Here is a 16,528-nt window from a genome sequence, read left to right on the forward strand (position 1 = left end):
AAGTACAGAACATTACAAACCAAATATTGTTAGTACAAAATCACTTTTACTGCGATATAACAAGTGTAACACAAGATGTTAAATTAAATGTTACATTCAGACTTACTCTTTTCTGAGTTCTTCAATAACTCGATCCTTGCGCTTTAATTCATTATTGGCAGTCTTGAGCAGAGATGAAATATTTTCGTGTAACTGGCGATTCTCTTCCTTCAATTTCAAATTTTCTTCTGCTGTTTCATGACACTGCTTCTCTAGATGTCGAACACGATCTTGTAATTCTTTATTGGCATTTTCAAGCTGAAAGTGTTACAGGCATCAGAGTTGCTGTAATTCATGGCCAACTGTTAAGAGGGACCTTTGATGTCAGAAGAGAATAACCAGTACGAGACAATAAACAGCATTAGTAATTATGTAATACAAAATACTCATGGGATTATAAACTAACTGGAATACGAACTGGAGAAACATATTTTGATCTGTCTCACCAAATTGGATATTTTTCATAATTTATGCAAGATATAATTACGCAATGTACATCAAAATATTTGAGATGTAATAACATATTTCAAAAGTTCTCTTTGATTACTTCTAAAGAAAAATGTATACAATGTGGAGGAAATGTAGGTAAATGTTGGATTATATCAAAAATTATGAATGGCTGAAGTAAGGACAAAGATGAGTTCAAATGTAGTTCTAATAACATGTATTAAAAATGGAGCAAATATTGTTACCACACAAAAGAAACATGAATAATGCAAAGCTGTTTTAGCAATGGGTAACTGATATTCTTGTTTCCTTTTCTTCCTCAAGGGGGTCAACAGAGATGTCAGATTCCACATGTCTGCTTTCACCCCTGATGTAAGGGTGTTGTAGTATGTGACGTCATGATGGCTTGGTGTTAGTTTATGAGTTGGTTGTGTTTGCAAATTTCGTCTTGTTGTGTTATGGTGCAGAGTTTAGTTTGAATTGGTTGTGTTTGTAGATGTCGTCTTGTTGCGGTTGGTGGTGTCCGCTTGTGGTGAATGTGTGTATGCTTCGAGTTTTATGTGGTGTATTGGGTTCATCGGAGCGTTGTTGGTCACAGTGGGAAGTATTTTGGATTGCCTATGATTGCATATCGAAGTCGCGGTGTCCAAACAATACATATCGAACGATTTCCCCCCCCCCCCCCCCCCATGGCTGCGATGTCACTGGTGTTATTGGTTTGCTGTTTGTCGTGTGGTAAGGCGTTCAATTTATTTTGTGGCTTCTTTTGTTAGGCATGGATATGAATGTAAAATATAACAGTTCAAGGTTGCGTGCTGAGATGGTGGAGGGGGTGATGTCTCTCATGAAACTTCTGCAGGGAGAATATGCAGTTGGCGACAGTTCTGGCATCTCGGACCAGGGACTGTTATATGAGGCGATGTTGAATCTATAACCTTTGGCGATCCATTTGGCGCGGTACCTGGTTTGAGAAGTCTAGGTTGGCCATGAGAGAGATTGTTTTGCTGACTTATTATTTTTGTTATAGATCCTCTATCAGTTTTTGCACGCATTAGACTGGAGTGAGTGAGAGGACGGTTCTAGATTGGTTTTCTTTTTGTACAGAAGTGTGTTCAGAATATGTGAAGTATAGGAGTAGCTTGGGTGAGCCGTGGGTGGTGGTCGAGATACGGTAGATGAATTGCAATTTGGAAAGATAAAATATGGGAGGGGTAAGCCTCTGGTTGGTTTATGGGTGTGGGGGGCCTTTATTTCAGGGGATGGGTATGCAGATTGTGTTTTCAGGGTTTGGGGGGGGGGGGGGGGCATATGAAGAGGGAACTGGTGGGGTTAATTGAAGAGTATATAGAGGAGGCGAGTACAGTACTGTCAGATGGTTTTTCGTCGTATAGTGGTGTTGAGGAAGAGGAGTTTAGATCATTTAGTTGTAAATCATAGTTTAGAGTTCAAAAATTATGAAACTGGGGCATGTGCTAATACAATTGAGAGATTTTGGGGGGAGGGTGGGAGGGACGAGGGGGGCACTTAAATCAGTCACAGGGAGGGGGAAGAGGCGCTCTTCTAACCTGCAACCTCCTTTAGATGAGTATTGCTGGAAGACGAGTGTCCCTGGGGAGTATTGCATTTTTCTTTAGGACAGTTAGTAAAATGTGTGTGTGTGTGTGTGTGTGTGTGTTCGCGCACGCGCACGTGTGCGTGTGCGAGCGCGCCCATGTAGGGGGGGGGGGGGGGTTTATGATTATGTTGTGGATGATCTGTTTTGTTGCAGTTGTAGTGTGTGATTGAGTTTCATTTATTTTGTGGTTTTTTATTTGCTGGGGTATTTTTGTTTTTGATGGAGGGTGAAGTGTAAGGGGGGAGGGGGGAGGGGGGAGGGGGGATGGGGGTTGTGGGCGGGTTGGGAGTTTTTTTTGGTTGTGTTTTGTTTAGCGTGTGTGTGTGGGGGGGGGGGGGGGGCTGTGTTTGATTGGGGTGGCTAACCTAGTGTGTAGCGATGGAATTTTTTCGTGGTAAGTAGTCATTCTTTTGGGTCTATTGTACGCAAGTTGTGATGTTTTGTGGGGTTTTTCATGTGTTGTTGGTTTCGTGTTATTTATCACGGGTGTAGGGGTTTGATTTTTTGGTACTGTCACCTGTGGTTGACCTATGTAGCTTAAGGGAAGTATCCAATTCCAGTTTATGTAGTTGTAGATGTGTTTTGGTATCATGAGTTGTTGCTGACTTATATAGGTCAAGGGAAGTGTCAAATTCTAAAGTGTGCCATTGCAGATGTATGTGTTTTGGTTTCATCAGTTGTGATTGACCTATATAGGCCAATGGAAGTGTCCGATTCCAATGTGTGTCATTATAGCTCTATGTGTTTTGGTATAGTCAGTTGTAGTTGACCTATACAGGTCAAGGGAATTGTCCAATTCCAATATGTGACGTCATAGCAGTATGTGATTTGGTATCATAGTAGTTGACTTATATAGGTCAAGAGGAGTGTTCAATTTCAATTTTGTTGTTTCAGGTATTGGTTTTGTGGTATCGATAGTTGCGATCTGATTATAAATTTTGTAGTTGTTTGTTTTTATTTTGTGGTACTGACAATTGCAGTTGAGCCATCTAAGTGAAGGGAAGTGACCGATTACTGTGGATATTGTGACTGTAGCAGAATGTAGGAATTTTGTGTTGTTTTTCTGTCGTCGTTTTGTGTGGTTTGGGATTGTGGTGCGTGATTTTGTGTGTCTATTTTTAGTTTGTCCCCATCCAAAAACCCCCAATCTCTTGTGATGGTTCCGTTAGTTTGATTACATTTTTGGAGAGAGGTGTGTTTATTGTTTTTATATGTATTTTCATGTAGTGATATCATAGACACCATATATGAGAAGTTGAAAATGGTAGTTTCTGCCCTATTAATAACGTCATGAGTCAAAGCAGATGGGTGGAATCAGACGCTTCTATAATCCCCCTCAAGGTAAGAACACTTTGTTTTCAAAAATAAATCAGAACTTAAGAAGCAAATGGTTAGATAAAAAAATAGGCGGGAAAGAAAAGAAGAAATTAAATGAAAGAAAAGGTGCAGCATGACATTTTAACAATTAGTAACTGCTCCAAATGGACATAATCTCCATATAACTGTTTGAGTAACAAATGCTTTTCATCTTAATATGACATATGGCCTCCCCTAACTAGAAGACATGAGAATCATACTGATTTCCAAAATATCAGTATTTACATACCCAGACAGTGTTAGAGGGGTTATGTTCTTTCGGAACAGTTGTGAATCATTAAAATTTTATGCTAAACTTATTCTTTCATTTAATTTCTTCTTTTTCTTTCCCTACGACACTATATTTTTCAACCATCTGCATGTAAGTTCTGATTTATTTTTGAAATCAAGTGATCTTACTTTGAGGAAGAGAACAAAGGAAGAGTTGAAGAACAGGTAAAAGAACAATGTTTGCTGCATACATTTTTAGGGGTTGGCAATTATAAAAAAAAGAGTTCTCTAAGAGTTTATATATGAAAAGAATATGTGTGGTCAGTTGTTATAGCAAAGAGTAACTTGTGTAATTTCTTATCTGTGTTGTGTGTCTTACTGTATTTCCAATAAAGTGAACATGAAATTATAGAAAAACTCAACAGGTTATGGGCCTAGTGTTCTGGGGAAAAAGAGAGAGAGAGAAACAAGAGAAAACCCACTTAAAAGATACTTCAAGAAAACAAAAAACTTTGTGACATATAAGCGCTTTAAAGACAGCAGTACATTCAACCCGTAAGATGTTGAAGATCTCTGTGATATGCTGGATGGAACTGGAAAACCAGAAATGCAAACAATGATGAAGGTAGCAAATGCCATTCTGTGATAAATTGTTGGATGAATATTGTGTCTTTTGTTGCAATTTAGCATTGGTTCAATTCATAACATGCAGTATAGTTAGCAGAAACTATCAAACTATCACATTTGATAAATTGGACAAGTGTCAAAGGATGTGTGTGTTGGCATGAATTTTACGTTGTACAGAATAGCTAGCTACAGGGTTCAATAAACTTAAAGCAATTTACAAAAGAGAGACTTATCAAAGAACTCATGCTTCACGAATTTTGTTGTTTGAAGTACAATAAAACCAGGGAAATAGCTAGTAAAATAAGTCCACTGCTGAATATAGCATTTGAACTGAATTGTCTCCAGTCTGAAAAGATGACAGACACTATTATCATACCCTAGATACTGTCTATTTGGTAATTTCCAAGAATGATTGCCTATCGAAGTCGCAGGGTCCAAACGATACATATCGAAGGTGCGATCGTAAATCGATCATGCGGACTTGGTAGCAGGCATTCGGCAATTATTTGTGATCGTCATTTTTATCTGTTTTCCTTCGTTCCCTTAGTTGCTCTAAATTACATGCCTCTGTGAATTAATTGTCAGTTGCTAGGGAATCCCAGACAATTGATGTTGTTAGTGAGTGGGATGTCTGGTGTTCTTGACGTTACTTCGATGGATTCTCTCACATGGAAAAATCTAATTCCATGTTTATCTAGCGTAGAAGATAGTTCGACTTTTTGTCACAAATACTACCGGACGAGGAAAGAAGGGACTGTGTTGACTGTGGTGGTGCGAAGTGTGTAAAACTTCGTAAGAACAGTTTCGATGTTGAAATACCATTTACAGTTCCATTGCGGACAGTGTGAGAAATGAACGAGTATCAGAAAAAATACATGGTTTGACTCCTCCACATTATCCATCCACACCACCGTAATGGACTTTCAGATGATAACAATGCTGACGACGAGCAAGGTAAGTCGTCTCCTTTGCATTTACAAGTATTTTTGTAACTCTCTTCTTTTGTCGTTGTTGTAGCGACCACCATCAACATACTCATAATGCCCGCCACCAGAGTCGCATGATCGATTTACGAACGCACGTTCGATATGTATTGTTTGGACACCGCGACTTCGATATGCAATCATTCTTGGAAATTACTGTCTATTTTGCCAGATGAGTTCAAACACTTTCTCGTCATCCAGTGGTGAGAAGTATGTGGGAAATCTAACTGCAAGGCTCATAAAAGAAGAGGAATGACAGAAAAGTAATAAAGAAGAACAGAGTACTGCCTTTAATGTACATTCAAACAAAAATAAAATAAAAGATACAATTTGTAACAACTGTGGTGGACTGGACATTTTGTAAGAGAATGCAAGATGCTTAAGAAGAAAGAACACTGTTCTATAAGCAAGAAAAAGAATCACAAAGAAGAAGAGTGCTACTTTAAAAATAGAAACCAAATCAGAAACCAAAACTAAGATCTTTCAAGCCATGTTGTCACTGCAAAAGGACAAGTCATAAGGAAGAAAATTGTTATTTTAAGAACAAAGACAACACAAAAATATCCACTACTCAACACTTTAAGAACTAGTCACTCAAGAAAACAATAAACAGTACACCAATAAAAACACTGCATTTGTTGCATATAAATGTAACAAAGATAAGATTTCACATGAAGCCAATGAGAAAGAAAATATGGACATGGTTGTTGATAGTGCACATACAACAGGACATGTGTGTCTAATGAAGTGGGAAAGTTTAACAAATGTGAAACATTGCCACAGTGCTGTGAAAGTTGCCAAACAAGGTGTGTTAATGAAAATAGTATCAACAGGCATATCTGCACGTGATAACTGTGTTCTCAAAGACGTTATGTGTGTTCCTCAAGTGTGTAGAAATCTGATTTCTGTGAACACTATCACTGACAATTGTTGTACAGCTGTGTTTAGTAAACATTCTTTCAAATCTATAAATATAAAATACTAATTTTGAAAGGACACAAAACAAGAGATGCATTATACAAAGTGAACATTAAATCAGGAATGCAATCACTTCCGACACAAGAAGAAAAACAAGAATGGCATAAGGAGCTAGCTCATCCAGACATAAGCTGTACTTCAAAGATGAAGATCATGTGCACTGGAGTTCCTAATAGTTTATGCTCTGCAGAACAATTTTATGAAGCTTGTGTGAGAGCTAAGCTAACAAGAAAGTCATTTTCTACTGTGAGAGAAAGAAGAACAAGGCTACTTGAAATAATACATACTGAAACATGTGGAGAGATAAAATCCCCCGCATTTAATGGATACAGATACTACATGACAGTGTTAGAGCATTTCACTCATTGTTGTGTAACCTATTTGCCAAACGACAAGTCAGACTGTCCAAGATTCATAAGAAAATATGAGCCAGAAAGTGAGAATAAGTTCAATCTCAAAGGGTCAAAAATAATGTGATAAATGTGTTGAATGCAGAAACCATATCTTTAAGAGCTCATGCAAAGAAACGGAATAGTGCTAGACTACAGCATTACTTACAGTCCTCAACTCAATTGGAAAGCAGAGAGACTAAATATGACATCATTAACACAGAAAGAGCTATAAAATTCATTAGCAAATTGAAGATAGAGCCATGGGGAGACTGAGGGCTCACAGCTATGTACTTAATCAACTGAACCCAACTATCAATCAAAGTTCCACACCTGCAGAAAAGTGGTTTGGGAAAAAACAAGATCTGACAAGACTTCAAATTTTTGGATCAGGAGTTTTTGCCAAAAATCTAAACAACTAAAAGAAACTAGATGAAAGAAATAATCCACACATTTGTATTGGTTATGCTCCTGTGTCAAGAGATGCTGAATTTGAACAGAGAGTGAGGAAAAAACTCTACAGAAAATTCTCGTTATTGGTCAACTAACAAATGACACTAACACAAATGAAATTCAGAACCAAGAAAATCAAGATGAAAGAGCATGCAATGAAGACACAAGAAAGTATAATCTTATGGACAGAACCAATTTGAAAAAATCTTCAAACTATCGTAATTATGAAACAGCATTAGTTACATATGAAAAATGTATTAACTGTCAAGATAAGGGAAACCTGACTAAAAGAAAAAGAAGGAAATAACTGTCTTGAACAGAATGAAACATGGAAGTTGATCAATCAAGAGAAGGCAAAAGAGAAAGGGATCTTAGCAAGCAAATGGGTCTTTAAACTCAAATATGATAGTGAATATAAGGTCAGACTGGTTGTCAGAGGTTTTCCACAAGAAAGGGGTATAGATTTAAAGGAAATATTAAGCCCAGTTGTACATATATGTTCACTAAGACTGTTCATTGCTCTGGCAGCAGAGAAAAATTTTGCCATCAGGATTTTTTATGTAAAAACAGCATTTCTATATGGAAAATGGGATGAAGAGATTTTCATGAAGATATTCGAATGATTAAAAAAAGCTGGAAAAAATTTGTTTTGAAGAAAACACTGTGTATGCTTAAATAAGTACCATCTAGATGGAGTAAAGTTCTCACAGATTTTCTAGAAACTGAAGGATTAATTCAGATGAAGTCAGATCAGTGCATATTTAAAGATGTAACTGCAGAAATGTACATGGCTATACATGTTGATGATGGAATCATAATAGGCTACAAATAGGCTAGATACATAAGTAGTATTTTTGAATGGTTGTAGTTCAAAATCCAGATATGTAGCTAGTGATACAAGTAAGAAGATAAGAGGATCAAATAATTCTATATCAAGAACAGCTTGACAAGGAGGTACTTGAAAAATTCAATATGACTTACTACAAAGCCATGACAACTCCATCAGTTCCAGCGGAAAAGGCAAGTGAAGAAAATCAAGAAGATAAACACATTAAATTACCGTATCATAAAGCCATAGTGAGTGTTCTGTATTTCTCATATAAAACCAGACCATATATTACATTTACAAACAATTATAAGAACTGCTTTAGAGAAGACTCTAAGAAAAGGGATTACCAAAATATACAAAAAAACTCTGAGGTACCTACAAGATACGAAGACTTATGACCATTTTTATACGAAGATAGAGTAGTAGTGTGACACTATTCATCTAAATGTCTATTATGATGCTGATCATGTACAAGATTTAAGAGACAGGAAGGATACAATGGTATACATTGTTCTTCAAAAGAGTGCTACCATTAACTGGTGTGCCAAGAAGCAAATTGTGGCAGCTACTTCATAAACTGAAGCAGAACAGATTATAGCAGCAGACTGCACCAAAATAAAATAAAATACATGCTACAAGAGTTATCCAGAAGAGAAGTGAAGCTGATTCTTCATGTACATAAAGTGCTATCCAAATGATCAAACCAGGACAGTTAGGCAAAGCAAACATACAGATGTGAAATTTCACCATGTTAGTGAACAGTATAGAGAAGGTTTGTTTGGGATAAAGTATTGTAGTACAGAAGAACAGCTAGCAGACATGCTGAACAGAGCTCTGCAAAGATCAAAGTTTGAGAAATTTAGAAATGCTATTATGAAAGAATTACATTAACTTATTTTAAGGTTATCCATTATGGAAGTTTTAGAACCAGTGACAGTTTCCTGAATGTAAGTAGGGGCCTACATAAAACTGCAACCAGCCAAAAACGTGACCTGTGGCAGTTTTATGTATTTACATAACTTTTTTGCTTTTCATCTCTGTTGTGTGTCATATTAGATTTCCAATAAAGTGAACAAAACAAAACAAAAAAACTCTACGTATACTACTGGTATAGTCGTTTGATATCTTTCATTTCTGAGATTCGAAAGTAGGTTAAGGTGCCTATATCACCAGTAACGTCAACTTCATAATATTCATATAGCATTTGTTATCAATGACATGCTATATTTTACGGGAAATATTGCAAATGTAAGACCGAAAATAATCTGCTTCTGAATGTAAATATGTAATCAATTATTGGGAACATATATAGTTACTTGCAATTTGAGCTACAGTACAAAAAGCTGTGATCATGGTATTCTGTGAATTGAAGAGCTTTTTCATATTAAAATATTTTTACACATCTGATAACTGTTAATTTGTTTATCTATAAAGTTGCTCAGAGACTAAGCCGCAGTAACAGATCCGGTGTCACCTGCTTACCAGCACAAAAATGGATAATACCACATTACTGTCATCATGAGATGGAAGTTACCTTTTTCAGCGTGTCATCATATTTGAAATCTGGTAAGTTTTTGTAGATCTCGTCTTCTTCCTCATCAGCAATACTTTCAGGCATTTTCAAATTCGACGTATGTTTGCTTTCTTCGCATTTATCGTAATTCTATCCACTTTAACATTTGAACACTGTATACATACACAGCACATTCCATTGTTTTGCCCGCACACTGCGTCTCATGATTGCCAAACCACGAACTAAACAGTTGTTCACTTTGAGTGGAAACTAATCGAAACACTCGATGTAAGATTTTTCAGGATTTTACGCAAATATCTGCGAGAGTAGGTAACAAATATCCGCGAAATAACTGCAGACATGTAAGAAATTATTTATATTCAGATTCTTCTTATTCAGTTTCGGTGGTTAAGTAGAAAACAAAAAGTGATTCATGTTGTAGCGAGTATCCTGCATTTATTGTATAAGAGAAAAATTTAGTATGAGTTGAATTTGTTCAGCTCTGTTTGCCAATTCCTACAAACTTATAGGCTACCACGATAATTGTTAAATTTGTAGACAGCATTGATATTCTCCAATTGGTATAATTTATAGGAAAAAAAGTCTCACAATAACATGTCTTTTCTTGTTTCCTTAAATTACCATGCTGTTATCCCCAATATTACTTCATTCGTCCTGCTAGAAGCCAAAATAAAAATAAAAATTTTAAAAAATTACTACATTCTTTGTTCGCAACTGGTATATCTCGGACCTTTGAAGGCTTTGGTGACGCTTGCGCAGTAGTCCCGTGAGGAGGCGCTCACGCAGTGGATGTTTGGTGTGCGTTGCCGTGGTGCGGGTTGCCGAAGTGAGTTCGAAACTTGTAATTTTTTTTTTTCTTTTTGTGTACGTCTTCGTCATTGGTCATGGAAGTGCCATTGGATACAGGAGGTTAAATCGCAACAATAGTGAAGTGTGGATTGTTTGATTATGTATGAAAGTGGTTTTTTGTTGTGATGGAGTTTAACAAGTGACGTAAACAGGTTTTTCGCAGTGTTGTTTGTCAGCCCTTCGCCTGGATTTTCGTTTCATTGCTTCGTATACTGTCGCTTCAGAAAACAAAAAGGTAAGTGGCTAGTGGAAATCACGTCGTATTAGGTGTTTCTAACGTGTATGCTGACTCACCGTATACCGTTGTAGTGACTTGTTTAGCTCAAAAAACAAAATAACAAGGGAGAAAGCCCATAAAAATTATCCCGTTATTACGGGAACTCATTAAACAATATTTATTGTACTGCGTCTCTTCCAGAAAATAACAATGTTCGACCTAAGATTTCGAAGTATGAATTCTTGCATCCGTTGTCAGCAAATACGTAATTTCTTCACGATGTAACCAACCTAACACCTTGCAGGCTAGTTTCATATTCCACGTCCTAGATGTCAATGTAATGAGTGTTATCCAAGCTCCGCAGAAGTGTTTGTGACAACAGATGGGTCGCCATGGAAACCATACGCACCCCCAAGCAGTAGCTCGTGGGCACTACTGTTTACAAGAACAACAAAGTACTTAACAAGGTAACAGTCATTAAAAACGATTTGTGCTTTCTTCTGTTTTTATCTCAGACGGTTTTTAGAAATGTCATACTCGTAGGTTGAGTAAATCCGTTTGGCTTCTTTCTCATTACGTCCAAAGCACCGTGTTCCGTTTTTCCTTAACACACATACCTAATTTTTGATGCGTCTTATAAACTTGAACTTTGCCTCTTGTCTTTCACGGGAGTGTTGACAGTTCGAAGAGACATACTCAAGCATAAGCACGAAGATATGCGAAATCGGGAAGTGTGTTCGCCAGATATCGTAATTTATTTTAAATGTAAAAACCGCGCTTGTTTTTCAGTTATCTTTGTCATATGGTGCCTCTATTGATAACTGGGCGTGCTTAACGAAGTCCTCAGCTGTCATAACATTGTCATTCTATGCAGTAACATGTTGCCGTTCGTGTGTTACCGGTTACTTCAGTGTATAGACCCATATGTAAAATTGTTTTAAATAGTACAGTGAAATGCCATCTACGGACGAACCACATTTAGACAGATGAATTGATATTAACGTTACGTCCTCGAAAAGTTCCTTTGCTAGACGTTTCTGCTGCATTTCCTGCCTTTCGCCGCCGGCTGTCAAAAGTGTCATGAATACATGAGGTCTAAATAGCAGGGCTGTGTGGTATTATAATGTCACAGATCGCCCCACATTGGGTACTGCTTTCAGGCCTTTATAATGAAATTAGGAAGGTCTTCTCTTAAGAAATCACACGTTGTTGTGTACATGACTACCTGAAGGGGGTCAACGCCACCCTTTGTTCCGTTGGGTGCGTGGTACAGCACGGAATTACTTAGGTAGTGGTGATTAATTAAAAGCGTAATTAGCAAAATATGTCGAAGAATGGTGAAGCACCTGAAAAAATTAAACACTCTGTCGACAGCGAATACATAAAAATTGGAACATGGGATCAGAAGCTCAGTGTCGCTATGAATGGGGGCTTGATATTTATTGCCCGTGCGTCGTAACAAGAAGTGTGGAAACTGACGTATTGAGGGGGAGAATCAAATATATATGACCGGGAGAGAGTGTGAACCCCGCACCTGCCGACTGCGGGTCCAGGGCTTGTAGTAGTTATCAATTGGGAGAGATCAGTGGAGCATTCAATATGGCATTGCATTTTTTTATTTATTTAAAAACATAGTAGGCGTATTATTGTAGAATTATGCAGCAGGTAGGAAAGTTTGCAGACCTGAAGGCGCTATACACACGTAACAACTAGTAGAGGTCTGCAAAGTACATGTCAGCCACCCCACATTATCCCAACAAATGAAAAAAATATTTTACGTTTGTTATCTGACTATATCATTTAAGAGCAGATATAATTACTTAACAGATTTCAATAACAATTTTGGGGTCGACAGAAGCGTCCGATCCCACGCGTCGGCTTTGACCCGTGACGTAAGGGTGTTGTGTGTGACGTCATGACGGCGCGGAGTTTGGTTTGAGTGTGGCTGTCTCCAGTTCTGTTTTATCTTATTTTATTTACTTTTCTGATCTGTTCGTTCTATCTCGTGAGATTTTTTTAAAATTTAAAAACACTTATTACTTATTTTAATTATCTGTGTCCTCCAATTTCTGTTTTAGTATATTATATTTATCTTTCTGATCTGTTCGTTCTATCCCGTGAGATTTTTTTTAAAAAAAGACAAAAAACACTAATCAGCTACTGAAGCATGTTTATCTTCTATGGGTTGCAGGGGTTACGACCCCTGGGGAGGTGGGTGGATGTTCATGCATGGCTGTCTTCACTTACACGTTGCAGCTACGCAAGGCGTCTAAATTTGTTTATATTTAGTTTGCCCCCCACCCAAAACACCCCATTTCCAGCGCTTGTCCCGTTAGTGTCATTAGGCTTCTTGTGGAAAGTGTGTGTGTGTGTTTGTTTTTGTGCCCGCCATATTTGTGACGTCATGGGTCGAAGCAGACGGGCGGGATCGGACGCTTCCGTATTTCCCAATTTTGTTTATTGTGATTCCTGATGTTACAGCATTACACTTCAAGCATTCCAAGGTTACTAAATAATAAGGTTGGGCAGTAAGCGCTCTGCTCTGCCATTGGCTGGCCTAGTGACGTCAGCGTGGAAGCAAGCGCTCACAAGCAGACGACACGGCATGCGCATTTACGTCAAGTTTTTGGCGGAAGATTTTGTTTATAGCAGAATTGAGATTTCTAAACTGCTTTTCTTCTGCTAAAATATTACAGGGTCAACAGAAAGGTCCGATCTTACTCGTCGGCTTTGACCCGTGACGTAAGCGTGTTGTGGTGTGTGACGTCATTACGGCGCGGAAAACCTAATACATGGTTTGATGTACTCTTGTTTAAAGAACATGTATACGTAATATGAAGCAATTTGATGAACATATTGATCTGTAGCGTAGCCCACTTGAGGTTAGGTTGGGAGTTTTTTTTTTGGAATGCGGCCGCGGCAGCGGCCGCCTATGATTCGAAAATATTGATTTGACACTAATGAAGCCTGTGGGGTGATGGGGGGGCACTGCAGACTCCCCCCACCGCATAACGACATATTTAGTTTCTCCCCACCCAAAAACCCCCAATTTCCCACGCTTGTCCCGTTACAGTCATTAGGCTTTTTGTGAAACTTGTGTATTTCAGTGTTTACAATACGTATTCGATGTTTTTATATCCGCCATATTGTTGTTTATGGTCGTTTCCGCGGTATTTGTGACGTCATGGGTCAAAGCCGACGGGTAAGATCGGACGCTTCTGTATTTCCATATTACAGTTAAATCTGATGAGATAAATTCTTTCGCAGGTTATGCCTCACACATTGGTAAAATATCAGATCACAACCACACTGACACACACTTGAAATTCGAAACCTCGGCTCAAATAAATCAGAAACTATTCATTCAATCGCATTGAAATGAATTTACTTAAGAGCTCGAAGTTGCACACACTTGTTTGTAAGAACAGCATTCCTTCTTTCTAATGCCGCTATAGTATTCATCAAAGTAACTTTACCTGTGTGTGAAAAAAAAAACTGTCATCTGTAAATGTGCTCTTATTATGATCTTTCTTATTTGGTGACAGCTTTTCCAGAGTTTCCATAGATCTCTTATGTAGTTCTCGTTTCTTATACCGTTTGGTTCTGTCTTGTGTTGCGGGTGACGCATTGACAGTCGCACTACTGCACGGCAAATTGCACGAAGGAACTGCATCTGGCTTGAGCATTCTTTTTCGGGGCAAATTAAGCAATTCAAACTGTAAATCCCTTAAGTAATCTATTTGTGCGAAATGGCGAGAGCATATTCGTGCATGCGCAACATTTACACTGTCTTTCCTACATTTCGACAACCATAGTTTTTGTAATGTTTCATTACGCGGTAAACTGTGATACATTACGTCAGTTCCCTTTGTGCTCCGGTTGTAGGAAAAACAGCCCGTAACAGCACAGCCTGGCATTGTAAAAATTAATTTTCTCACTCACTTGCAGATTCTCCAATAAGAATTTCACAGGTCGAACCATTAACTACAGAGCTGTAGAACACAATGTTGAATCCCGCTGTCCACTATCGCTAACTATTTCAGTTCCGAATCAAATATCAGTTACAGTAAAAACCGTAACACTCCCGAATTCCGAATGTTTCCACTGTTGACTGAGTATCTTAGAAGAAAGAACTCAATCAAAATACTCCTTCAAACACAACAACAACAATCACACACAATTCGAACTGTGTACTGTTTGGCACAGCTGCTTCCACCGTGACGTCATGCGCACAACTGAGAAAACGCGTTGCTTTGTGCGCATCGCTTTCTGCCCCCGCCACCCCGAAGCATTCGAATGATCTGCCCGTCACCACGAATCTCAAAGTTACTCCTAATCTCGCGTCAGTTGTCATTTCCTCTCTCACTAACGTGTTTTGCCCCTCTGTCGTAAGATGCAGGACTCATCCGAAAACAGTCTGAAATATTTTGGATCCGTGATTATGATTTTTGTAAGTAAATTAACGTCTCATTTTTCAGCCGTTCTTGGACCCTTTCGTTATTTATGTTGTTTACTGACTATAGCAAATACAATTGTGATACGCTTCCTTTTGAATGTTTGACCTTCTAAAATCGTGTTTCCAGCTGACAATATTGATGGTGTGAAAGTCGCTTCAACATATTGAAGATTTGGCATAGTAATGTCAATAAATATTAAACGTGTGCGGACGCCTTTTTAATTTATTGTTGCTGGAAAGACGTTGCGTTTGCACCGTATGTATTATCCTATTTTAATGCCGAGGGACTCTCACTCCCGTTTCCCGGCAGAGTCCGTAAACGTAAAATTCTTGATGAGAAAGTTTTTTTTAATGTACTGATACTTTCAACATGCAGGGACATAGCGAACAGTAATATGCTGTGTCTCAAATAAGAGAAGTGTTGTAATTTCCTAAAAAAAAAAAAAAAAAAAAAAATGAGCTGTTACGTACCGTAACCATTTGTATCCGAGTAGTATAAAGCTGTCCATAGCTCGTGCAATAGTAAACTCATTTCCAATCAGCCCAATTACAGTTTGTAGTACGAAGAAATATATTTATAGACCCTGTGTTGCACGGTGTCATTTTACTTTTACCAAATACAAGTAGACGGCATACAAAGAATACAGCAAGACTGTTTCGTCATCTTAATCTTGTTATTGGTTCACTTAATCGTAAGGGCCCCGCTAATAACTCAGTGTGTCCAGAAACTACTTTTGAAGTATATAGCAGAGGGTTCATCCAAATGCTTCGCATTATGGGTTCTCCCCTTTCATTCAGATACAGAGGGAGGAAAGTCTATGTGATCGCCGTAAGCATAGTGTCAACAGTGCATCCCAATTTAAGTTATACAATATAGCACTGAAGATGGTCACTCAGTGACAGAAAATCGATTTTGCAATAGTAAAAATATACGACCAATGCTGTCTCTTTTTTCAAGTATACCTGTTATCTGGTCGTTGTGCACAAGACAACATGGAGTCGCCAATCAAGAAAGAAAGACCGTTTCAATTCCTCTGTGCGTACTGTAACATTAGTCTCCGCGATCCGTATGGGAGCCATACGGCGAGGGGACATAGTACATACCTAGACTCCTCACTTTTTAACCCAATCTTGGCGCCATGCCTGCTTGGAAGTCAGAGATATTTGGTTTTTTTTTTTTTTTTCAGATATACTTCAGTATAGATAACTGCACCATCTACAGAGACTCTGTGGTTACTGTTAATATTGTCTGCTAAAACGTTTGTGTGCAACACGAACAGCAAGATCCCAGTAGTACACTTCCATGACGACGTGCAGGCCCTCCCTATCAAAAAAATCTTCAACCTGTCCATGAATTTCATTATATACTCCAGATGATCGTACTTTAATAGCTATTTATGTGGTGCTGAATTATAAGCTTCTTGGAAGACAAGAAATATCCACCTGATTGCTATGAACCATGGCGTGTGGTAGATCACATGATAAAAAGACTGGTTTCATTATTACCGATGTTTTAGAAATTTGT

The 16,528-nt window shown here is 38.1% G+C and overlaps 1 protein-coding gene across 1 annotated transcript in view; it reads right to left on the reverse strand.

The window, feature by feature from the left end:
• Window positions 1-9,642, reverse strand: part of LOC126204192 (serine-rich adhesin for platelets-like) — a 77,494-nt gene extending 67,852 nt beyond the window's left edge. Inside the window, exons 1-2 of the mRNA XM_049938594.1 lie at window positions 9,482-9,642; window positions 107-297 (exon numbers count right to left, since the gene is read on the reverse strand). Coding sequence (XP_049794551.1) covers window positions 107-297; window positions 9,482-9,565 — 275 coding nt within the window. The 5' untranslated portion in view covers window positions 9,566-9,642. The remainder of the gene's footprint in view (window positions 1-106; window positions 298-9,481) is intronic.
• Between the last annotated feature and the right edge of the window lie 6,886 nt (window positions 9,643-16,528).

The sequence above is a fragment of the Schistocerca nitens genome, chromosome 9, assembly GCF_023898315.1.
Source record: "Schistocerca nitens isolate TAMUIC-IGC-003100 chromosome 9, iqSchNite1.1, whole genome shotgun sequence".
NCBI classification, from domain to species: domain Eukaryota; kingdom Metazoa; phylum Arthropoda; class Insecta; order Orthoptera; family Acrididae; genus Schistocerca; species Schistocerca nitens.